The following is a 27,705-nucleotide window of genomic DNA, read 5'->3' as shown; positions in this document are numbered from 1 at the left end:
CACACGGATCGTTTCTCTTTGCTTTCCAATTTATTATTCATGGAGTAAATTGGTTGCTTGTACTTGTATGTTTTATAACTTTTACCTTGATTTTCAACTTTATAGAGAATAATATTCCTATCGTAAAATTTTTACAAATTACTAGCTGCTGCTTACGTCATCAGTCGCATAGATTACGGTCTTTGTGTTTAATAAAAGTAGCCTAAGTTACTCCTTAGTACATCAGCTATATGCCAATAAAAGTCCCGTCAAAATCAGTCCAGCCATTTCACAAATTAGCTGGCGGTTATTTCAATATTACAAAGACATATGAACAGCAACTAGACGAGTTCCTCGTCAAGCAGTTACGTGAGTAAGCCGATAACATAATAATTAATTAAAAACAGATAGTTTAGATTGTGTTCATCTAGTCCACATGTGACTACGATCAGCGTAACTGGTAGAAATATCAAGTTGAAACGATTATTACATAAGTAACGCTTAAAGAAATCAGATAATTCATAAAAGTAATATCCTAAAACACAGGTGTGAAGTTTTCAGCCAAATCGGATCATAAAAACTACCAGTTGCCAAAAATAGTACGGATTAGTATGCTGTTAGTACGAAAATAGACTTTATAGTGCCGACATAAGAGCTTTTACAGAAAACGTGGACTTTCTTCGCACATTTTGAGTTAAGCACGCGATTTTCGGCGCGTGTAACGGGATCGTACCATTTCGGACCCTTAAACCCGACCCGACTACGTTACTCAAATTTGAGGGCACCGTTTTTAATCCACCCTGTTGTTAGTGTACCTACTCACATTCGTATATAGAAAGAAGAAGAAAGAAAGAAAAACAGTTTATTTGCACCGAAAAAATAAAAAACAAATAATTTTATAATTACAGTGTTTTTTTTTTAGAACATTCCTTGTTTGTTAATGTATTGTCAGCAACAGCTTGTTGATGATGAAATCTTCCAAAAACTTTAAAGTTTCATGGAAAAAGACTAGGGAATATGGCTATCTCTTTAAAAAAAAAAATCATCCAATGACTTCTCCCACCTTGGGCGAGACGAGAGGTACTGTCAGTGGAGTTTTACTGACTACGGAAAACCACCCCGTTCCTACTCCTGCTTTTCGAACTAGAGCTTCGATAAACCCGATAGGTAGTCCGCAGCTGTGACCAAGTCCTGGTAAAAATACAATAGACTACGTCGTAAGACTAACACACGAAATTGTTCATCAAGGTAACTCGACCAGTTTTGAACCACACCAGGGACCCATAGCCCGGAACAATTATCGCGCATATTGTTCCTGACTACATCATAAAACAACTATTTTAACATATTTCCTAACAATTTATAATACAAAATCTATACTATCTTTACTGAGAATAATTACAGCTGTGTTGATATTAAATATTTACACTGAAACAGCTTTCGTCCGATAATTATACATTTTGACAATCAACATGGGATTACTTATAATTAAAACTTTAATTACACGGATACTCGTCCAGGCCAGGTCATGGCTGTTTGTTAGTCTATGAATGTTATGTACAAAGTAAAATATTACTTATTAACTTGTATTAGATATGTAATTAGTTTGGCTACATAATTGAGTTTGTATTATGAACATTGAACATCAAAATAAGAAGTGTGGGAGGGTCATGCTTCGGCACGAATGGGCCGGCTCGACCGAAATGATAGCACGGCCTCACAGAAAACGCATGCGTTGTGTGAGTTAGGTTACCGGAGGCCCAATTACCCCCTTTTCCAATCCCCAATTCCCCAACAAAAGGCCGGCAACGTAATTGTAACACCTCTGGTGTTTCGGGTGTCCATGGGCGGCGGTGATTGCTAACAATCAGGTGATCCGTCTGCTCGTTAACTGGCTTATACCATAAATAAAAGAAAAGCAAGAAGTTGTATATAAATTGGGTATTACATAAATTCTAAAATGAAAATAGTACGCGTTTCTCTTACTTTTTATATCTTTATTTTATAAAACAAAATAAAGTCTTTACATACTTTACTTTACGCGATATTTTAATTAAAATGAAACATAAAACAAAATGTTGTAATAAAATGATACAAAGTTTTCGTTTTACTCGCGTTTCCACGAGCCATATTTTCTTGCCCTAATTAAAAATTCTTCTTCAAACAGACGAAAAAAAAAAATTAAAAATTGTTTGGAACACATATTTAATTTTGGAAAAGATTAAATATTTCACTTTCATTACTCACTGGTTTATAACTCAATAAATAAAACGGAAAAAAAGAAATTTCCGTTTCGTTAATTTTTTAACCGGTCGGTAAAATTGTGTTAGGAAATTTGCCGATCAGCGCTTCTTACAAAATTGATGGATTCTGAATAAAATATCCTTCGTCACTTCTTACTTGATAAATGGCCTGTGACTAAACGTAAGCGTTTATGTACTTATAAACCTTTTTGGGTCGAATTTTCTTCTAATAACTTAAAAGGTGGCAGTGAGTCTACATTATGCTTGGAAACGTCGAATCTTTGTTTTTTAACCTCAGTTGTTTTTTTTAACATTACTTGCTACTTACTCAGCTGTCATTTATTTTAGTTTTAGTAGATATAAAGTTTGATTAGATTCATCAACTAAAAAAAATAAAGATTGATAAAATTATACAAATAATTATTATGTTATCGGCTCACTCACGCAACTGTTTGACGAGCAACTCGACTAGTTTCAAGCCATGCTAGAGGCTCACATAGCATTATAGTACACTGTTTATTAACTAAAGTGATCTTTTGAATAATACTTTAGGACTTGGAAATTAAGAACTGCATCATGAGCCTCTAGCATGTCTTAAAACTAATCGAGTTCCTCGTCAAATAGTTACGTGAGAACGCCGAAAAACATAATAATTAATTTAGTATGTCTCACGAAAGTTATAACACCTAATAAACAAAGTGGTTTAATCCTACATTTAACGTGCACTTCTGCCTACCCCTTTGTCATAAAATACTATGCGTAGGTCGACAGCCTATATAACATAGGGTTGTACTACAAACGCAGAGCCCACAACGCCCACATTCGGAACTAATACGAACTAGACAAATATTTGCCCCGTAACGGATTGGAACGTGCCGTGTGCTCTTTGCTTAGTCGGATAGACTGATCTATACCTAGGTTTACAGTGAAATTAAAGTGATAAGTTTTAAAGGAAACAATGCTTTAAAATACATACATAACTCCACACCTGTCTCTTTGCTATGCTTTAAAATTTAGTTTTCTATGTAGTATACCCTTCTTTCTATGTAGTACGTATTTACATACATTATACCTCACGCCTGTCTTTCAAGGGGATAGGCAGAGACTATGGAACGCCAATTGCTACGAATCTTACATACCTCTTTCGCTTCCTCAACAGTCTTCAGTCTTTATATGCATACTCGTCGGTTAAAGGTACTTTTGATTTAAAGTAGTTGCTAGATAAGACATCTTCCAGTGTTAAGATTAGTTGATACTAAGTCGTATCGACGAGTATGATGACGGAGAAGAAAATATTATTTTTTTAGTTAATTTAGTATGTCTCACGATATTTATTAAAAAATATTATTTGTCAACAATCTAGAGACTGTTGGATTGTGTTCACTATTTATTTAAGTACCCATCCTATTGGACGTCGACTATGCATAAAGAAATATTAAATACATATTTTCATTTTCTATTTATATCATAGCTAAATAAAGAAACCAAGAAATGAACCGGAAAAAGACAAAAATACCTCTCTATTCCACCATGGTTGATTAAAAGCACTTCAGATTCTTCACAAAACGAACTCGTATATGAGAAAAAAAGTTCTAACAAAGTACGATTGTCGTTTGAAGTTGAAAACAAAGGAAATTTACCATGAAAGTGGTTTTGTTAAAGGTGCCATAGAGTATTGTTCTCATTTAATTAATGAGGGCTAATTACAAGCTATTATACTAATTAAAAAGGCATTGTTGCTGAAGTAAGTGTGTTTTTTCACTGCGGAGATTTTACCTAAACGACACTGTTTAAGTAGGTATTATTTTTAAATGAGGTTAATGTCTTGGTGTGGTGTCGTTTAAAAAATCTTTTTAAGAATGGTTATTCAGTTGTTAGGTTGGTTATCTTATTTTATACACATACATACATAACTTCACTTCGCTTCTGTTATTTTATTTTATACTAAGCAGAAAATAATTTCATTATTCTACCCTTGTTAAAATAAAAGCAGGTTAGGTAATCATGGTACTAATGGAACAAACTCGATTTATTTGATCGTGGTAATCTAAAAACTACTGAATGAATTTTCATATGACATAATATTATATGAGTGCAATGAGATTCTTGTGGATGGTTTAACAGTATCTTATTAATATTATAAATGTAAATGCTGTGTGAAAAAAACTACTTGCCAAACCAAAATTATGTCCGAAAAGTTATGGTCTTACAAATACTTTATTAAACAATGCATATTATATCGCTTTTACATAACATAATGCATTATTATATACATTTATAACGTTAAAGAGCGACCATAATACATTTAATTCAAGGCTGCACATAAGCCAGGTGCCACATTCACGATAATCTGCGTCTCACCCGCACGGTTATTATCGCGTAGCACCTGCTACGCCGTAACCATCGCTACGACGCTACGCCGTAGCATTGAATAGGGATTAATCGAGCAAATTAAGATTGGATGCTAGACTAGATAACTGTTGTAGATGCCAATGATATTAAATTGTGCAAAATTAGACTTTGTTCGTTTGTCGTTTTAGTTGGTTTTTCAGTAACAGTTGAGTTTGTTATGAAACAGAATATTTTTTGAATGCCAACACTTTAATAATGTGTACTAAAATCTTGTTTTTTCAAGTGTTGTTTTAATAAGACCACCACAAAATTCCTTTTCATTAAATAAATAAATTAAAACTCAAAAATACAAGATTAAAGGGACAGCAAAATGTAAAATACCTTTCCTCTAATAGAAGAGAAAATAGACAATTTAAACCTAAAACTGTGAGAACATTTTGTGGAGAGCAAAGAGAATTCCAAGAATGACTCTGTATAAAGTATCTCTTTGGCGTTGAGGTAGCGAGTATTCCTGAGGTCACATCCCGAAAGGTCCTTGACTGGAAAATTATATCAATTTTGTATGAGAATTTCAGAGCACTAGCACTATGTGTACCCAACTCTTTACCCTGTACATCTTGCTTTATAGATCTTTCATACTACATGTATATACCTACTCGTATACTATAATGTATAATCGATTTACCCTGTACATGTTGCTTTATAGATCTTTCATACTACGTATGGGTATTAGGGTGTCCCAGCCAAGTAGGGCGAAAAAAAAATTTTCGATTTTAAGTACGCATACCCTCTATATTTTTTCTATTTGACCATAATAACTAAAATAAAAAATATCATTGGTATATGATAACGGGAACCCGTGCCGACTTGATGTCAAAGTTTCAAGAAAAATGTTGTATGGAGATTGTAAGGAAAATCATTTTAAGTTAGCTTTAACGTTATAAATTAATATTTTTTATTACTGTAAATATTTATTTATTATTAAAATTATTAAAATAATATTATATATAAAATTTAATGGCATTCTTCTACAGTCAGGATATTTCAGTCTGTGTTCCTGTACGCAACATAGTAAAAACTGTTTTTGTTCCTCTCCAAGTGTGATTTTTTTCGTGGAAATCTTGCATTAATTTCACTGCTCCCTCATTGGCTGTATCATTTACGGCTTCAGTATTAACATTTGTGCCTTTACTTGTAGAAAAATAGCATTCTTTGACCATGAATAGGACCTAGTGTAGGAAACTGTCATCAATTTTAAAATGATCGAACAAGGCCTTGCTTTTGGAGGAGTTACATATGGAATAATCATCAATGTTGAGTCCAAGTGCCTCATTAGTGACCGCCTGAAGGACACGTTGGAACATATTGGTGTATAGGTGGCGGTATGCCCTGTATGGGCTGAGCACCGCCGTGTCCTCAGGGATGTGCTCAGCGACGGCGACCTCTCGCGTCCGGCATTGGTTCAATCCATGGTGCGGAGCGAGGGAGACTGGGATGCGATCTCCTCCTTCTGCGAAGCAGCCATGCTAGCTAAGGAAGAAGCGGGACGCGTAAGGAAACGAATCTTCTCAAGATCTAACCGTCACGAGAGGCACTCCGGGCGTCAGGGATTGCGCAACAATCTCTGGCCACCGTAAGTACGGGTCTGCGGACGGCGAGCAAATTAGCTCGCCGCCCGATCAGAACCAGACCCGTGCGGTACAAAGAGCCATCAGACCACCATAGATGGGCCCAGTAGGGCTGATACCTGATCCGGAGCTGCGGACTACCTAGCGAGTTTACCAAGGCTCCGGTTTTTGTCCACTCCAGCTAAGAGACCAGGCCTGCCAGACTCTTTCTGTCGCTGCAAGAAGATCCTATCTTCATCTATCTTTATTGAACATCGAATCTGATATGCATTGTCGAATAAATTGTCCAAATTAGAAATAAACTTGAGGAGGCCGTTTAAATAAGTCTTGGGTTTTGTTCGCATTTTTTTTTTGTAGATCTCTCCAAACTTGGTATAAGGTTACTAGCTTCTTAACATAGTTGGGTAATGCTTTAGTTGATATACGGGCTTTTTCCCAATAAATAATGCACTCAGGAATAGTTAGGTTTGCACTTTCATTGATTATATTGTCTTTGCAAATGTTGTAAATCAAAACTGCCAATACTTGGCAATTGGAGTGCAATTTCGAACCGCTAATTTGATGTTATACATCACCTATGGAGAATATGCACTTTTTAGAACTGCGTAATACCCCTGACGTCTTGACAAAACGAAAACAATATGTTCACTAATAAATCAAACAAGTAATAACAAGCACTGCGATACGATAACTCCGACGCGTCAAAATATGCAAGTACTGACATGTATCAAGGCAAGTCGGCACGGGTTACTGTGCTTCTAGGTAAATGAAACTTTATATACGTGTATGTTGACACTATTCGAAAATAATTAGAGGGTATGCGTTCAAAAATACCGACTTTTATTTTTTTGGGACACCCTAATGGGTATCTATACTATACCTAATCGATCAAGTAATTTGGTAAGAAACCGATCTAGGTAAAAAAAATACATTAAAATTTTTTATGGCACTAGCAATCCAGGGGAACTCCGTTTCGCCACTAATGATTTTCCTTTTTTCCTGCTTTTCTCTTGAATTTCTACTGATTTTTTTTTGCTATAAACCTCACGGTGCCCGAGATCTTACCAAAGAATGCAAAACCGTGGAAATCGGTTCGCGTTCGTGCGTTCTGGAGTTATAGCGTCAGAAAGAAAAACCTGACTTATTTTTATATAATAAAAATATACATCTTACTTTTTTTAATTCGATACCATTGATACTATAAATTATTGACTTTGTCTGATCCATAATATAATAGTACATGTCTATAGATAGATGAATCATAACAAAATTAAGCGCCTGTTTCACCACCTTCATATAAGTGCCCGATAAACTTATGTGACAGATAGTGCATACAAATTACGTTCTTAATTTAAGTTTGTCTGAGACTAGTGGTTATCCAGACTTTGTGAAACAGGTTCTAAGTATAACTAAGTTTTCTCAAACTAATCTGCTTATGATTATATCAATTTTAAAAACTGGTTAAAACGTCAAACCATAAAATACGGTTACTAACTTATCTTCAAATAAAAATACAAATAATTCGAAATCCTTAAATGTACATAAATTGGTATCACAATTAATCAGATCAATTCAAGAGAAATGTTCCAATAATTGGGTACCATCTTAATATCGATACATAGGTAGGTACTTGAGGAATATCAATTATGAACCATGAAGCCAGTTCGTCAAAGTGTACAGTTGAATGGCAGACCTCTAATGAATTTCGAATATTGGCTGCTATAGTGCTACCCAATCTATAGACACGGTATTTGGTAAATCCAAATTGCTAATTTGGCTCAGTGGAATGATACTACGTGTAGTTGTTTTGTTTCTAAAATAGTGTTTGATACGGTTAGGTCTACTCTAGAGCTAGTGTTAATAATCAGGTCCACGCAGATTAGTTTTCTGATATTTAAACTATTTTAGAAATAATTTTACTCTGTGATACGTTGTAATTTGGTTCGTATTGTATTCTAAAGATAGCAAAATTAAAAGATTATTATAACGATATTATGATGCACAACAATATATCGAAATTTAATAAAAATTGGGGTATTTTACATATATGTATTTAAATATCATAGACCAGTAATCTAAATATCATAAATATTTAAAAGTCTATTATTAAAGTGATAACATTTATTTTTGCACATATTTATCTTTAATTTTTAATAATGTGTTGTTATTTGTGTTATATGTGTGTACATAAAACAATGAATAAATGTAAAATTAATGATGTTGATATTAATAAATACAATAGTGCATTTGTCGTAGCTGAAGGCGGGTCGGAGGAGATGCCGGCTGCTGCGCCCGCGGACCCCAGCGCGGAGCAGAAAGAGCGGCTCATTGCTGCTGTCAAGAAGGAGGTCAAGCAGTTGATGGAAGAGGTATTTATTACTTTTATCCTGTTTATATTACGTGTTTGACGCATGGACTGTACACAAATTTTTTTTGGGGTTTGGTAGGTCCTATTGTTCCGAAGTGAACTGTTGACTAGCAGGGACTGCTCAGGATTGGGGTATATTACATCCTTTGGGAGAAACTTACTTTCATTAAGGTCAAGTAATCCTCACTCGGTAGGGAGCCTGAGAATATTATATTTAACTAGCAAACCCAGCGAACTCCCTTTCGCCACCTATGATTTTCCCTGTTTCCCTGCTTTTCTCTTGAGTTATTCCTGAATTTTCTTTGCTATAAACCTCACGGAACTCAAGACCTTTCCAACGAATGCAAAAAGAATGCGTGAAAATCGGTTCGTGCTTTAGAGGGTTATAGTGTCAGGAAATAAAACCCGAGTTATTTTGATATAAGATATTTAATTAGACCACCAAGTAGACCAATAGGAACAGTGTTCATATACTAGCAGTATTGAATTTATGACTTGAATTATTTATACCCCATACCGATATGACATTAGCGTTATGTCTATAATGGGATAAGTACTTATAATAAGTAACAAAAATTCGACATACACTAATGTACTGAGAGTCTTTTGTCTTTTCAAAGAATATTTAATGTAATAGCAACAATGAATTATATTATACAAGATATTTGAATAACAACAGAACACACATTTTAGGCTATAAAAGATTTCGTAAAATATATCTATTGTACTCAGTTCTGCCACTAATTATAGTCTAGACAGCCTAAGTCAGTGTAAGTGGGATCAAGTTACAAGGCTTACTTACTTACTTAACAAAAACATATTAACTTAGCTACAAGAAATACAATGGAATGTTTTTTTTAAAACGTTGCCCCACACTAGGATTCTCTCCTGTGTCGTGGGTGCGTTTACAAACATACAAGTTCACATACACATGACGCCCAGACCCGAAGCAACAATTTGTGGATCACACAAAGAATTGCTTCGTGCGGGAATCGAACCCGCTACACGTTGCATGGCAGCCAGTCGAAATGGCGCCTGTTTGCGCATGAGACCACGAATTTATTCAGTGTTTAAACCCTTTTCCTTTTACGTAGGTACTTATTAATTCAGTGTTGAAACAATTTAAGGGTAAAACATTAATATTCAGTTAAGCTCGGACCTTAGACCCACGGAATATTTACTTAAATGCTAATTCAGAGTAAGTTTTCCTTCATGAGATTTAATGTTTGGAAGTTTATTAAAATGTCATAAACGTGACCATTGACTAAAGGGACAGATGCTGGGTTTAGACCCAGTTAAGGCTAGGTCTGGTGTAAGGCTAAGCTGTATGGTAATAACAGTGATATTAGTACGAGTTTGCTTTACGTTTAAAGTAATGGAAACGAGAGCGCGTTTAGCACTCTGATTGGTTGGTTTATTCGAGCTGGCCCATTAGGGCGCCGAATTCGCTCTCGTTTCGTTCTCGTTCAACACAATGCAAACTCGTGCTAAGGGTACAGGGTTGGTTGGTGTATTCGATCGAGTATTGAATACATCAAGCAATCGAGTCGATCGAGTAGAATACGTTTGTGTAACCCTAATGCAAGTCCAGCCATTTTCGAGTTTTAGCGAGACTAAGAATCGAATACATCTCGTAGACGCAGGCGGGAGAAGTTATTAGATGATTTGCCCCCTTAAAAATAAAAACACACGTTGCACGGCACAGTTTAAGTAAGTATATAACAAGCCACCAACTACCAGCTGTTTATACGTACTTACCCCCCACCACTTAAGTAGACAGAACAACTTCACTCCCGTATTGTAGAGGTGTTCGTTAAAAGTTTGCAGCCACACAATTGGTTGTCGAATAAGTTTTTGATATTCAAAACACCTGTTTATTGTCTATTTTGCACGCTCTAACTCGTTAGGAGAGTAGCATCAACTTTGTCAAGTGATGTTTTTGTAGTATGGTTAATGTAGGTATCCAGTATAAATACATACCTATGCCCGACATATTAGGGTTTCAAATCAATTCTTTTCCAAAAGGCCGGCAACGCACATGTGACTACTTTGGTGTTGCGGGATTTGCGAGTGTCCACAGGCGAGTCTGATTGTTTATCGGTTATCCTATTGCTCGTTTGCGTCCTGTCTCATTTTATATAAAAGGTGTTCTAAAATTATCTGTCACGGTTTTAATGGGAGGTAGTGTTGTGTTTGAAAATTACAATAGTGAAGAAATGTCATATCCCGGACCAGTTAAGAAATTTTAGAATGATGAAGTTAAATAAACCTTAACTCTACTCTGCATAAAGTGGTACTCTATCGTATTAGGTTGAACCTGTAAGTATGATGATAAAAAAATTGCTCCATTTATGATTGTGTTTTAGGGCTTATAGACACAATGAGATTCCTAATAGTAATACATAATAACACTTTTGTGGAAATGCTTATTTAATACATAACAGAGAATATCTGTTCCCATTGCATGTCACTTCATGCCGACATCTGCCTCATTTTCAATTTCCTACGCTCTGCTCGGGTTCATATTAAAAATCTATCATATGAAATGACTGCTGTACGACAGAATAAACAGTTATAATAAATAATACATATATTATGTATGAAATTCAAACGAAATATTTATGTAGCGAGATTATCAAACATACGTGACATTTTCAGTTATTATACAAAATGTTTTTGGTAGTTGTGTTATAAGTCATAAATACAACTGAAGCGATTCCTGTGTACTGGCCACGATATTACAAAAGTTAAGGACAAAAGAAAATATACCTATTGTTTAAGTGTGAGAGAGCCATGCTTTGGTACGAATGGGCCGGCTCGAGCGGAGTGATACCACGGCCTCACAGAAAACCGACGTGAAACACTCACATTCTGCTGTTTTGGGTGTCGATTGTTGTGGAACATGGGCGGCGGCGATGGCTTACCATCAGGTGAAAAAAAAAACATTTTTCGGTAGTTGTGTAATTAGTCACTCACAAAACTGGACCGATACTGCACGCAGGCAGTCAGAAATTGAAGACAAAAGAAAAATATTACTAGAAATGCTAATTTAAGTAGAGTAAATATCCTACATATTTAAATGTAAGTCTCGCTTTTCTATCTATCTGTACGTACGTATGTAGACCCATGTAATAGAGCCTTGAGGGTAACTAAGTAAGACTCGGAGCTTTTATTCTAATGTCTTGTACTTACTCCTACTTAATATAAATAATTGTTGAACCTACACACAGTTGTCGCAATATGTAAAGAACTTTTAATTGACCTAACAAGAATTTACCGAGTTCTCTAATTTGTGAGAAATTCGCTAGTTCTAAGTTGGTCTCGTGTAGGTATTATGAAGTTTGTAATAACTTACAAAGACTTCTTGTACTTACTTCGTACTTACGTCATAACTAAAATGTAGTTTTAATGTAGAAAATGTAAGGCAGTGGCACTAACCAAAATCGATTTTATTTTTGAGGGGGAATTCAGCCAATGACTTCTCCCGCCTTGGACGAGGCGAAAAGGCTACTGAATAAAAAGCACTCCGTTCGTACTGCTTTTCGAGCTGGAGCCCCGATAAACCTGCTATGTAGTTCGCAGCTCCGGATCAACCATTAAAATTGACATCAAGTTATTCTTACTAATAGAAACGAAAAGAAAAGGATAGACTGCTCTCCTGTTCGAGTGATCGTAAGTGCGACTGGCTATCTTGCCTCGGAAAGAGTATATTATATATTTTTTTGGGATTATTGATTTTTTTGGAATTGTGCCCATTACGTCTGGAATTATGCCACCAAATGAAAAAAATACCGATGAATACCAACAAAACACAATATAGAGAATTTAAGGAAATATACTCGCCTCTTGTAACAAAGCTAATGAAACGAAAAGAAAAAACCCGCTATAACATTACATAATACAATAATAAAAAATGGAGGCTTTAAATAAAGGAACTGATATCAAAGAGAAAGTCTTTCTTTTTATACTTTTCGATAAAATCAAAATGGAAAATTACATTTCAATTTTGAAGTCAGGATTTTCTTTTAAGCCGAGAGATATCGGCTTCAATTTGTGGAACATTAATCTTTGGTAAAGTACTTTTTTCTCTTCATTATTGAAGACTCAAGTATTAAGGCTTGGACTCGATGTACTGGGGTTTAAGCCGAGTTAAAGAAGTTGTGCAGTTCAAATATTGTGCTGCTAATGTTATATTGTAATATAATAGTATCTCGCCTAGTTATAGGGAAACACTACATACATAACTTTAGGCCTATCTCCCGTGGGATTAGCAGAGATGGAACGCCAATTGTTACGATTCTAAGGTGAGTAATTGGGCGTTCGGTAACCTCACTTACACAACAAAACACAACGCAAGCGTTGTTTCACGTCGATTTTCTGTGAGGCCGTGAATCACTTCGGTGTCTGAGCCATTCGTGCGGAAGCATAGCTTTCCCACACTCTGAATATCGTTAACATCGTCCTGTTGTATCTGTACAAAGAAGAAATATACAAACAAAAAATGTTGCCAGTTAATTCCAGGCAAAATTTAATCAACAACACGCAACGTTGCAACGAACGTCGTTACAAATTCAATATGGCTCCCGATTTAAGCTTCTCGAGTGCATTTTGTGACTTTACGAAGCTTAGCTGGTCTCTTGATTAATATTATCGACGAGTTTCCAGCTAGGTATTACAGGGAACAGTGGAGGAGTGAGATTTACATTGGAACTTGTTAAGTCTTAATATCGGTTCTCGGAAGACGAAGCTTGGAAATCTATAAATTGATTTAGCGGAGACGCTTGATGCAGTTTACGAGATTTTATCAAAATCTTTTCAGTAGTTTCAGCGTGATTGACGGACAATCATCCAAAAATCCAAACGAACTAACTTTCACATTTACCAATAATGTTAGTGTGCTGATTCATGTTTTCGGAGAGTTTCGGAAACCTAATTAGCCCCCTTTCCAATCTTCCCAATCCCCGATTCCCCAAAACCTTTAATTTCCTACCCGACCGGTAACGCACTTTTAATGCCTCTGGTGTTTCGGGTGTCCATGGGCGGCAGCTATTGATTGCACGAATAGACGGATCACATGATCGTTTGCTCGTTTACCGGCTTATACCATAAAAATTTAATATATTTCCGTACTTTCTGCCATCCATTAGAGGAAATAACAGACATGATCATTTTCGAATTCACGTAACCTATACTACTAATATTATAAAGCTGAAGTCAAAAAGTCAAAAGTCAAAGCATTTATTTCAATTAATCCTAAATAAGGCACTTTTGAAACGTCAAATGAAGAGTTTGTTTGTTTGTTTGAACACGCTAATCTCCTGAAGTACTGGTCCGAATTCAATAATTCTTTTGTGTTGGATAGTGCATTTATCGAGGAAGGCTATATATAGGCTATAAAACATCACGCTATGACCAATAGGAGCCGAGCAGAGCGGGTGAAACCGCGCGGAAGTAGCTAGTTATTATTATATTGGAATTATTATTTAGAACATAACGTTATTTAAAATGTTGCTGGTACTCTAATTGTTTTCTGATTAATTGAGTTTTAAACCTTCAAACAGTGGAAGATCTTTCAATCTTTTGAAACCATATCAGTCCTTCATATTGGAAGGGGGAGGGGGGATATTTTATTATGTACTTCAATGTCTTCTTATACAATTCCTTTGCCAAGTTTTATCCTTTGAATTTCTAGAGAAGAATGAATAGATTATTATTATGTTATCGGCTTACTTGTTTGACGAGGAACTCGACTAGTTTTAAGCCATGCTAGAGGCTCATATTCATGATCAGCATTCCGCAACACAAAACGCGCCGACTTCCGACTTAAAAAAACTGAGGTTTTGTATGTACGAATGTTTGTATCTCGCGTTTGATTAAACCGTTCTAATGCGGTTTTCAGCATAATAATAGTATTTTCACACATAAGAGAAGGATTTAGGTATATTATCTGACTTAAAAAAATGGGGGATTTGCACTTTAACACGTGTTTTACGTATTGTCCGCGATTAGTTCGCGTTTGAAGTCGGTTTCTTTAAACGTAGTTTTACAATTATTTTTATATGTATACAATGTCAGTCATACGAATATGTCTTCATTTCAATAATTTAAAACAAAACCAACTTATCATTATACCTTGTTACAGGCTGTAACACGTAAATTCGTACACGAGGAGAGTGGCGGAGTGACCGCCCTGTGTGGTGCTGTGGAAGCGTGCCTCGGGCAGGGACTGCGGCGCCGGGCTCTCGGGCTATTCAAGACCAGTTCTACCACTGCTCTTCTACACAAGATTGCCAAGGTAAGTGGCTTAGGAACTTAGGCTTTTTTAAAGCGTTGCCCCACTCTAGGATTTTCTCCTGTGTCGTGGGTGCGTTTACAAACATACAAGTTCATATACACATGACACCCAGACCCGAAACCATAATTTGTGGATCATACAAAGAGTTGCTCTGTGCGGGCGAACCCGCTTCACGTTGGTAGCCGGTTGCCCAGCCACTGCGCTAACCGTGCAGTCGAGACTACACAGGCTTATGGAGTTTTATAGTATAAATTTTTTTTTCTTCTTGAATGGCAACCGAGTCTCCATACGGTGTTGTCGACTATACTGCCAGTGTCTTTAATTTATCTTCTTTATCTAATCTTTAAATTAACTCATTCTTTTGTAATCAGAGTGAGCGTAAACTAGTTGATAAGTATTGATTATGTGTCACTTTTAAATGTATGTACCTACTTAATTAATATTTCTGTGTATAATGATGCATTGACGACGTAATTCGATATTAAAGTTTTAATCCTTCCATGCGTGAATGATATCATAAAAAATACATTAAAAAAGTGTAGCTGAATCAAACTTCGATTTTCATTCGCATCGCAATAAATAACACAATTTAAACCCACATACGTAAAGTTCAGAATACCATGTGTAGTATATTTTACTCTGCCCGGCCGTCCCTGCCACATAATTCCCTTAGTTTGTTGTGCTAATGGAGAATAATGTTCCTGCTCGTATGTTCCACCTATTTCCTTAAGTGGACCAATAGGGAATGGGTCAAATGGACCCGTCCGCACATAGTGGTTATCAGTATTATGTTTCTAGAACTTTCCTGGGGTTGTTTTACAGTGTGGAGCGGGAATATGCTGATTTGTGATGCTTTTTCTAAGCTGTGGAGAAATATTTTTCTTCTTATGAAACCATATCAGTACATATTTTATTTGTTGTGGAATCCAAGACAGACAGGGATTCGTGGCCCTGCGACGCGCCAGACTTCAGTGTTCCCGTATTTTCATGGTTTGGACCCTGGAGTTGCAGCGCTTTTGGCAGGTTGTGGCGGACTTGTCTCATTTAATAAAAAACTGTGGAGAAAGTAATAATATTTAGCAGGAATTCGGAGTATTAATTACAAAATATAGGAATGATTGTTAGTCCAAATTTTGAGAAAGAAGGTAGAATGTTATTTTGGTTTGTAAAGCCCCTTGAGAGTTTAAGTTATTAAATTACTAGAGGCTACAAGGACTCTTATAACATTACATTTACTACACATATCAGCTGAAATATTGCAAAATATCTTTATAAAATCAAAACCAACAATCCCACACAGCACAGAAAGAAAAAAAAAACAAGCAAATCGGACGATCCCAAAGCTAGATAAATGGTATGGCTTTACTTGCATTTTACCGCGTATTGTTGTTTAAAGGCAAACAGCTTTACCTACTTAGAGCGGCATTGTTTGTACAATCAACCGAGTTTTTTTTTTTTTGAGGGGGGTTCATCCAATGACTTCTCCCGTTTGGGCAAGGCGAAAGGGAGTGTCATACTCTTACTGACTAAAAACAACCCCGTTCCTTCTCCTGCTTTTCGACCCGAAGCCCCGGTAAACCCGCTAGGTAGTCCGCAGCTCCAGCTTTACCTGCTTAATTACATTGTTTGTACAATAACCGACAACCGAGTTTTATGTATGTAGATATTATGAATGTGTGTCGAGTTTCCAGATTAACCCTTGGTATTCCTGGGACTGGATTACATCTAAGCGAGATACAATGTGTTTTCTATTGTGTCGCGTATACGGACAGGAAAGAGGTTACATATCAAAATTCAAGAGAAAAATTACATTAGATGAAACCTTCGGGCTTTCTTTCTCCAACATCATTGGAATATATGAATTGTGATAGTGAGTAAACCAACGTTGTTAAGCATCATAGAACTGAATTAAGAAACTAATATAGGTTTTCAAAATTAGACGCACGCAAAAAAGAGTTAAGGGATAGTGCCTCATCGTTCGTTCATCCGCGAATTTACACCCTTGCTCAATACTTTTTTAAAATGTACAACATATTTGGATTTTCAAAAAAAAAAGAAGAAAACTGTCAGCTATAGCTTCCGAAAAAGGTGTATTTTTTCGGACGTATGTAGCTACAGTGCTTGTTTAGATTATATTTGTACATATGTATGTATGTAGCTTTTGTTTTGTTATGATGTCAGGGATTTTGTTTCCTTGTTTTGAAATCCTCTGTAAAGCGTTTGATCACGTTTGTTTTTGTAAGGGTAAGCTCGGATGAAGGAAATCCTGAATAAGTGACACACATTTTAATGAGATGGTTAAAGAATATAATTAAAAGCAATAATCTCGATATAGGCGTTCGAATTTCGAAAAACGAAGAGCTGGGTTTTAAGATGTTTTAAGATGCCAATGCCGTTGCAAATCTAAACCCTATGCGACATATTCTAAGTTCATATTTCAATGCACTCGTAACGTCCCTAATGACATTTTTCCTCTACACACCTGAACCTCCAAACACGTCCATCTTTGATTACATTACGCACAAACATCACGTTCCACGAAAAACATTCGACTATTCCGCAACAGAGCCATTAGAAAAACAACCCTAATAATATGAACGCAGAATACAATGTGCTTTATTTCCCTTGTTGAACATAGGTGCTATATTTGTATGCACGTAATGTATACGACATTATCTAAATGAACACATAACTGGGTGGGAGCTTCAAACAAATATAGTCCAATTTGCTCTCACTGAGCGCTTTGTTTAAGGTGTGCACACACTACAGAATGTATGATCCGTATTTGTGACTAACTGTAACTCATACTGATCGAATTACTGCCTCGTTGGTTTAATTTCTAGTGTGCAAAGGGTTGGGTAGCAAAGGATACGAATGCCAGTCGAGTAAGAACGAGTCAGCTTAAATATAATTTTTCAAATATACAATATGGATATTTTACTATTGGTGATTTTTAGTAGTATCCGTGCTACTGAGAAATTTTGCCATATATACCAAAGTAAATACCACCCGGTATATGGTAATAGGCTCACCTCCTATTAAATAACTTGTGAAAGTGGGATGTTATATTATATACTTAATTATGTATTGCGCTTTATTGTCTCAGTCCTTTAAGACCCAAAAGCAGTGCTAAAAGGCGTAATATTTATTACCTACAATTTTTTTTATTTTGAGCCGTGATCGTCCCCCTGCAAGTACAAAGGCTTCTCCATTCTCCTTCCACTCCTCTCTGTGCAGAACTTTCTGCGGCCAATCCTTATCATAAGTGTCAAGTTCGTCCCGTCATCTTCTTCTTGCCTGTATAAAACAAAACTATTTCTAACTATAAGTTTCGTGAGACATACTAAATTTATTATTGCGTTATCAGCTGTATTCACGTAACTGTTTGAAGAGGCTCGACTAGTGTCAAGCCATACTAGAGGCTCATATTCATGAAACTAGTCGGGTATCTCGTGAAACAGTTACTCATGTAAGCCGGTAATATAATATTTCAATTGGTGTTAATATAATAACACATAACATACGAGAAATATATGTATACTCCATTAACGTAGGTATACTATATGTAGGTATACTCCCTTTAAACATGTTACAAACCCGTCAATGTATTCAACCCCTAGTTCTAATTTACAATGGCCAGCCACCGCTTCCACTGAGCATAGCCTTCAGGGCGGTGAAACATTTCATGAAATTCAGTGAGAACGCGCTGAAATATTCAGCCGAGTGTAATGCGATTAGTGCGGATTATACGGGAAATTATATTCCAATTGTTACTAATGAATTTAGTAACGGTTTTGTATATAGTAGAGTATTAGACTAGTACATATGTGTTATGTGTTTTGAAGGGGAATTTTGATTGGTTGTAGTTATATAATTGTGCTTTCGATTTTTAGAAAGGGAAAGATGAAAAGCGTTAAGATGTACCTACTTCTATATATTTACAACTTTAAGCAAATATTTGGATTTCAAAGTGCTCTTTAAATGGGTTCAGAGAGTAATTTTTAAAGACCCGTTTTAATTAATCTTAAACTATTGAAAAGTTTTGTTTTTGAAGCCAGTAACTTAGGCTAAAAATTTAAATTCCAATTGGTCAAGCCTGTAGGCTGAAAACCAGCAAAACGACACGCAAAAATATTCGTCCGAAGTATGTATTTTAATTTAAAGCTTGGTATATAATAAGAGGTATCAGGTGAAAATATCATATCAGTAACAAGTTAATTGATTTTCTGTTACATCCAAGGTTATTTCCGAAGCAAGATATATAATTTCTTTGAATATTTGAGAGCCAGCCACTTGACATTTGAGTGGCATTACTCGGAAATCGAGTAGCCTTGAGTTTTAATAAATAATTCCTTTTAAATGGTAGAAAGAGGAATTATTTATTTCTTTTGTAAATCGGTTGTCTACTGAGGTATTGTTGACCCTGAATTCAACCATATTCTGAAGTAACATTGTAAAGTTTAACTGTTTATAGTTTGAGCGCGCTGAGCTGAAAACGTCTAGTATGAATTTTGGCTAGTCATCAGCTTACTACCAATTACTGACCCCATAGTATTACCAGGCATTTGAAAAACATCGCGGTAAATACAAAATTGACAACAAAGTCAAAATCAAAGCAGTTACATATTTCAATATGTAGGTATGTTAACCCCGTCAGGGTATGAAAATTAAAAAATATGCAGTCCGTCAGTTAAGTAATAAACAATATTAGACGCGTATATTTTTAGTTTGTCATATAATAAAATAATATTAAGATAAAACGAATCAAAGTTTAAGAGTGGGAGCAAATACGTAAAATAATTTCTACATATAAAACGTACTTAGCTAGAAGTAACGCCACGCGATATTTGAAATCAATATATCTTCGAAAGTATTTGTTTCCATAAAAAAACAAAACAATGCAGGTTTAATGTTTTAAAATAATCTACAAGACGGACATTAAAATAAAAATTACTCATCTACCCTATTTTACTAATCCACCCGGCTTTTGAAATGTCCAATAACACTGCTGTACCAAAAGATTAAACCTAAGACCTCGGGCCTGCCAGTCACACGAACAATTTCGTGCCCCAGTCGACTTTAATATAATTCTGTAGCAAATTAATTCAGTGACACCCGCGGGACCGGGCTAGTTGGATTTGTTTCTGCCAAGGGAGACATGACCGCTAAGAGTTCACCCGTAGTTTGTCTGCAGAATGGATGGTTTTGTTAACAAAATCTTAGACAATAAGGATTACGTGGAAATCAGTTTATTAAAATTATATCAGTTTATTAAAATGAGAAATCCATGAAAGCATTAAACTGTAATAAAGAAACAACATACTACATTAATTAATTTCAGAAAATTACAATATTTTAATCAGACTCAATCCGTTTAAAACCACTTTCATCTAGTTTTATCCAGATCATTCCACACAGATATATATAGCTTTACCAACCATTACCATACATCTATATACATATAACTTATTAAAAACTAATTAAACTGTCGGCTTTAGTTACTTTATCTGATTTCAAAGCGTTTGGTATCGTTAGGATTCTCCCTTTGATTTTATCCCTGTCTCTGTTTGAAGAGCTTCGTAATTGGTTGAAACAAATTGAGTTGGATAACCTTGAACTGGTTTGTATTGTGTACGTGAAGGAAATGTTCGGTTTTGTATGTTGGTGTTTCGTTGATGTTTTGAACTGATGTTGTCAGAATTTTTTTTAATGGGGTAAATTGACGAATGTCTTCTCCAGCCTTGGGTGAAGCGAGAGAGTGTCAGACTCTTACTGACTAAAAACCACCCCGTTCCCACTCCTGCTTTTCGAGCCAGAGCCCTAGTAAACCCGCTAGGCAGCGACGCGCCGTACACAAGGGTTAAGCCGTAAAAGTATAAATAGTTTGTATTAGATAGGTATAGGAAATCTCTTTAAGAGAAAGCAGCTGTGCTATGTTAATATCGAACTTTGTCTTTTATTACAAAATTCGCTATAATACCATGTAATCAGTTGCAATCCCGGGTTTATCTCGTTCAATATCTTTTTATGTTTATTGCTTGCAAGCAGAGTGCAATGACATTGTCTCCTGTCACACTCTTAAGAGTTCAACGTGGACACTTTTTCATACTTAGCTTTTATTTTTCTTTATATAAAACGTTGTTTAAAACTAGAATTTTCTTCTGTTGTACCTTGTATACAAACTACAACTAATTTTGCAAACATTACAACTCTAGATACGGAATTTGTTTAGTAGATAATTATGTAAATAGTTGTTTCTTTCAGAGACCAAACTAGGGACTTGTTGCGTAGCAGTTGTGTCAAACGATGGTGTCAATCTTACTGTTTGATGAAAGATTCGTTTACCCTAATTGTTTTATAAAGTACCTCTTCAATTATGGTATCACTACCATCTCCGTTATCATATCAGTCACGAGACATCTACTGCTGAATATAAGACTCCCATCCCACAATAGTGTAGACGACTAATTTTTATTTTAAAATAGACTTTAAGAGATATATTGATTTGAGTTACCGCGTGACGTCACTTAAAACGTACCTAACGTTTTATACGTAGAAATAACGTATTTGCTCCCACTCCTAAACTTTGATTCGTTTTATCTAAGTATTGTTATAAATGACAATTTAATTTTTTTACCAATTGACGGTCTAAAAAGATTTTTAATGTTTGTACCCTGTCATCATCCTTATAGTAATAGGGATGATACTTCCAGCTCGGCTAGATCACCAGGATATATACTAGAATCTAGCCATGAAGACTGATAGTCATATTAAAGTAATGTAAAACTCAGAATCCAGAAACGCCCACCGGAATTATGACAAAAATAGCAGTTCCAAACAATTTTTCGTATAACATGGTTTGGTCGCGAAATGGATATTTAAATAGCTCTCAACTTTATGCAAACTCATTTAGGGAATGTCAGCATTCATTTTGGTTATTTTTAAAATATGAAATTTTCGGTGGTTGATGTTTGTGAGCAGTTTTTTTATGGAAAGTAATATTTTATCTGTTATTTTTGTAGGCTCAGATGAGTCTACGGGACACCTATATTAAATTTCCCCCTAATTTTCTATTATTTAAGCCTCTACTTTATTATTAAAGCCTCAAATTTAAAACTAGAAAGCAATGTCTCTCATTTGTTCGATTTATCGTTACTAGGAAATAGAGTTAGCTTAGACCAAAGTACACAAGTATCTAGGCCAATTGAATCCCACTTTTGCCCAAATAAAAACGCGTCTACCTAGACGTATATACTATAAACCGCTAAATTACATTTCAGGTTCCAAACTAACCTAAATAAAACCTAACTAATGGTAAGCGTCCACAGGCCCGCATCGTACGCATCGGACGGATCGCATCAAACGGATTAATTTTTCAGACTGCGGCCACTGTATCGGCAGCGCTCGGATTGCCGACGCGATTATTATTAGCAATCGGATTGCCGATCCTACTTTCACTCGGATTTTTGGCATCGGCATTCCTTATGACGTTATCGGTACGCATCGCATGTAGGCATTGCCGATGAGCGGTCCGTACGATGCGGATCAGTGGACGCAGTTGTATAAGTTTCTATACAAGACAAACTAAAATCCGTTACGTGCGATGCGTACGATGCGGATCTATGGACGCTTACCTATAAACAGTGTTCATAATAAGAAAAGTTATTGGAGCGACACTAAGTTAGTAACTAGTTATACAACAAGTTACAACGAGTTAACTGATTACTCCTCATTACACAGTCTTCCGTTGTGACTCGTTATCAATAGTTTCAATGTCACATTAAAGTCGGCCGCCATTTTAGATCAAGGACGTATCGATTCAAATTACATTAAAATGTTCTTTTGATGGGAATTTTGTTTGAAGTCAAATGGTTGCGGTGGTTGGAGTGAAATGCGTTGTGTTTGGTGGTTTGTACATAATCTATAATATAAAAATAAGTCGGGTTTTCCTTTCTGATGCTATAACACCAGAACGCACGAACCGATTTCCACGGTTTTGCATTCGTTGGAAAGTTCTCGGGCTCCGTGAGGTTAATAGCAAAGAAAATGCAGGAAAACAGGGAAGATCATTGGTGGTGAAACGGAGTTCCCCGCGTTTGCTAGTATACATAATATATATATGTATATATGTGTGTGTATGTGTCCTACTTATGTTTACCTGTACATTGTAGACACCGTTTTGTTGCGATGCTCATTTGTTTGATTTACGGACCTATTTGAAGGAGTAACCGGGTCATTTATTTAATTTATTGTGTGACACGTCTGAAATTTTATATCATGTTCCTTTTTGTTGCAAAACGTAGGTAGCACAGAATAGAGACACCGGACAGATTCTCTGTTCTAAGGTACCTATGGTACCTATGGTTTCGTACCTATATTTTTGATAAAAGAATAAAAGTGACAACAATATATAATTAAGTAAACCAAAATGCCACTAAAAGCAATCAAACTAGTACTCATTTTTGATATTTTTATACATATTATGTAACTACGCTAACAATACAATAGATTTCTAGTTTTAATTCCGCTTATAACTAAAAATCTATTGTATTGTTAGTGTAGCATGGATTTCGGCAAAGTAACGCCTGATTCAATTCTAAATAATAATAAATAAATAAATGTACGTAATAAATGTAAAAAATGTGACGACACCTAAATATCTATAATCTACCAAGACTATGATAGCATTACAGATATTCGGATAAAAGTGTCGATTGAGTTAGCAACTTCGTCCCCCCAAAGAAGACGAGATCACTAACAAATCACACAAAAAAGTAGAAAATCAGAATCATGAAAGTAATATCTTATACCTAGGTTATTGGAAAAGGAATCTTAGTACATTACACTAAGCTTCAATATCGGTAGTTGGTTATAATTTGTAGTAGTTTCAGAGTGGATTTTGGCTGATATTGAATATCTTGGAGATCCAAGTTATTGATGAAATATTACGAACTAAGTTAGTCTTCTGTATCTACTTAGAACATTTAATTGAATATACACTTGGGAGCAAAGATACGGAGCCGCTAGCGTTTTTTCTTTTTCATTTCTTGATTAATATTTTCTGATACAAGTATTTTATTAATTGGTGATGTATGTTGTATGAAAGGCAATTTCATCATCAACAACACAACTTGCCTATAAGTGGCCACTACTGACTAAAGCTTCTTCTCACATGGAGAAGGTTTGAGCATTAATCACCACGGTTGCTCAATGCGGGTTGGCGATTTCAAACTTATAATTAGAAATTATAAGCCCAGGTTTCACGATGTTTTCCTTCACCGTTTGCCAGTGGTAGTCTAAATAATCTTGGAAAGTGTATATACCCGTACCTCGGAAAAATTCATACGGTACTTGCCGTTGGTAGGTTTCGCACTTGCACTCTCATGCATGAGAAGCAAGCGTCTTAAACCTCCACGGGCCACCACGACATCGAACGAAACGTTATTACCTTTAAAATGCAGGTATTTCTTATGAAAAAGTTATATAGTTTTTTAATTTATTAAGGGTTCTTTAAAATAAAAAAAAACAACGTTAGTGGCTCCGTTTCTTTACTCCCAAGTATAGATAAATTCGATACGCTTATAAGTAAGTAAGTACTAAAGTTTATTACTAGCTATAATATTATTACCTACGTAAGTATTTTCTAAATATTATTGCTTCTGCGGCCTTGGTCCTTATTACAAGTATTGACTTAGGAAGATGTTTTTTCTTCAGATCTCAGGCTGGCTAAAAATTATTTGAGGGTTCAGCTCGTCTTTTTAAAAGGGGGTATAACTTCTCTACTTATTATTATTATAAATGGTTATATTTTAACTAAAAATCGCGGTTTACTCACGTACATTAATTGAGAAAACCTCTACTTGTTTCGAGTCACAGAGGGACTCTGGGGGGACTGTGGGGGTTGTCAAACTTATAATCCGAAATTATAAGCCCAGATTTCCTCACGATGTCTTCCTTCACCATTTTGTCAGTGAAGCCAAAATAATCCATGAAATACACGTAACTCAGAAAATGTCACGTTGCTATTGCTACTTGCCGTTGGTAGGTTTCGAAACCGCACCCTCTTGCATGAGAAGCGGGCGTCTTAAACCTCAGCCACCACGACATTCCTACAAGCCACCTTTTTTTTTTTTTGAGGGAGTAAAATCATCCAATGACTTCTCCCGCTTTGGGCGAGGCGGGAGGGAGTGTCAGACTCTTACTGACTAAAAACCACCCCGTTCCTACTCCTGCTTTTCGACCCGGAGCCCTGGTAAACCCGCTAGGTAGTGCGCAGCTCCGGTACAAGCCACCATAACATTACAGTTAAAACACAACAATTAAAACAAATACCGTATTACGATTACGAGAGAAGTAACCGAGAAATCGACGCAGTAACTTTAGATTACCTCTCGTAATGAGCCAATACAGTCAAAGGGTCTGTTTTACCGTTAATCAATATCTTTGAAGTCGACCTACAAACATAGACAAATATACACAGAGGGCCTAGTGCGAGGTTGTTTTTAAACGGTTTCATTTAGCTTCTGTCGTTTGTTTGTTTGGGTCAAATTTAGTAATAGAAATTTTGCCCCTTCTTGAGGTATATTTGCTACATTTATTTTAATCTTGATGATCACATTAAAACAGTTTTGTGAATAACATAAAAATATTTTTGTGTAATACTTTGGTTGGTTAATTTAGAACAGAGAGCTAAACCAGCCAATCCAGAGGGCGTTTTTTTTTTAGGGGCGAAATAATTCAATGTCTTCTCCCGTCTTGGGCGAAGCAGGAGGGAGTGTCAGACTCTCACTGACTAAAAACAATCCCGTTCCTAAGCAATCCAATTTTGGACTGGATCGCTGGACTGGAATAATGTAAACCGGGCATAACAGATCCAGTCCAGTAAGCAATCCAGCAGCTGGACTGGAATCAATGTAATCCAGAGAGCATAAAGTTTCCGTATTTTGCCATTTGGTTACGCAACCCTAAAACTAAACGTTAAATCACACTAGGCCCTCAGATACGATATTTGCACAGGTATACGGTGAAATGAGGTCTGTAATCGAAAGAGAGAATAAATAAGGAATAGATGGATTCATTGCTTTCCGAAGCAATTGCGAGTGAGAGGTATTTCGGGGAAGTTAAGTTGTACGTACCGATTAGTTTTGGTAATCAAATTGATTTTTGGAGATGCTTTTTGTTGTTATTGGGTGTAGTAGTTGATTGAATATAAGGTGTTCTGAAATTATCTGCCACGGCTTTAATGGGAGTTAGTGTTGTGTTTTACTGCTGACTAAAGGCCTCTTCTCACATGGCGAAGGTTTGAGCATTAATCACCATGCTTACTGAATGCGGGTATGCGATTTCAAACTTATAATTAAAAATAAAGTTTCCTCACGACGTTTTCCTTCACCGTTTGACAGTGGTGTCTAAATAATCTTAGAAAGTACATATAACTTGAAAAAAGCCACATTGGTAATTGCCGTTAGTAGGTTTCGAACTTGCACAGTCATGCATGACAAGCGGGCGTCTTGAACCTCCGGGTCACCATGACACAATCTAAGAATTACAAAGTTCAAATGTTAAAATCTTTGCTTATAAACATCTTATAAAAAAATATAATAAACATAAAGCCAAAGTATTTTGCAACGAGACGTTCGTTCATTCTCTCAATGCAACGCCTTGGGCAAGTTATCAAAGAGCTGAGTTCTGTGCTGATCAGTAGAAAACTTGCTTTGAATTCCTCGCACAAAGTTGGAATAGTGACTAGTAAGTAGTATAAGTTTTAATAGAGGACGTTGAGAGTTTACTTCTATAGTTATACGAGTACCTACAGAAGGTTCGTTGAGAGTTGAGACTTAGTTTTTTCTTATTTGCATTGTATTATAGGTATTACTTTGTTTGAAACTTCATAGTATACTTTATTAATTAGGGAACATCGTAGAAAAACTGGGTGTGACCGCCATGGGTAAAGGTTATATCAGACTTATAGGGTACCGTTCCAACACAGCAATTTAATAGGTAAAGAACATTCAGTTATTTCTATGTTGATTTTAGGTATTATTTTCACTAAGATGTAGACTAATAAATATGTAGCATTTAACATAACATGTTTTTAGGTAAATGTGCCCACAGAAAACAGAAATACCATAGAAGGCATGTGTAGACGGCGCACGCATAGCCCCCGATAAAGATACGTATGTGTGAATGTGCCAAATAATGAGATAAGTACAATTAGAACTCTTACGGCGCGCGCCTCACAGGGCCATCAGACCACCATAGATGGGGCCCAGTAGGCCTGATGCCTGATCCGGAGCTGCGGACTACCTAGCGGGTTTACCGCGGCTCCAGCTCGAGAAGCAGGAGTAGGAACGGGGTGGTTTTTAGTCAGTAAGAGTCTGACACACCCTCTCGCCTTGCCCAAAGCGGGAGAAGTTATTAGACGATATTGCCCGCTTAAAAAAACTCCTAATTTTCAGCTTCTATAATACTTGTTAACAATATGAAACAACATCGTTTCGTGTTGGCAATTAACAATTAACACAATTATATGTGGTTTAATTAACATTTGTAGTCATGTTTGTAAGTGGTGTGCTCGTGTACTCCTGGTATGTGACCACAACCGCTACAATCACGTTGAAAATGTTTGTGATTGTTCTCGCTTTGAGCTTGTGTGTTATCTTTGTATACCTATTTTAGAATCAGATGAGATGGTAGCTTTATACATTAAAGAGACTGTTTTGTTTTTTGACAAATGGGTAATGGGTGTGGGAGAGCCATGCTTCTCCACAAATGGGCGGCTCGACAAGAGTGTGAGTGTGAACCACCAGAAGCGTTACACGTGCATTGAATTTTGGGGAG

At 36.1% G+C, this 27,705-nt stretch overlaps 1 protein-coding gene across 1 annotated transcript in view; it reads left to right on the top strand.

The window, feature by feature from the left end:
• LOC118274897 (small G protein signaling modulator 2) overlaps positions 1-27,705 on the top strand; it is a 104,827-nt gene that overhangs the window by 6,086 nt on the left and 71,036 nt on the right. Inside the window, 2 exon segments of the mRNA XM_050696775.1 lie at positions 8,459-8,571; positions 14,713-14,865. Of these exon segments, the coding sequence (XP_050552732.1) occupies positions 8,459-8,571; positions 14,713-14,865 (266 nt within the window).

Source organism: Spodoptera frugiperda, chromosome 11 (genome assembly GCF_023101765.2).
Source record: "Spodoptera frugiperda isolate SF20-4 chromosome 11, AGI-APGP_CSIRO_Sfru_2.0, whole genome shotgun sequence".
NCBI classification, from domain to species: Eukaryota; Metazoa; Arthropoda; class Insecta; order Lepidoptera; family Noctuidae; genus Spodoptera; species Spodoptera frugiperda.
Note: the sequence above shows the minus strand (reverse complement) of the source record. Positions and strands in the feature narration are given on the sequence as shown.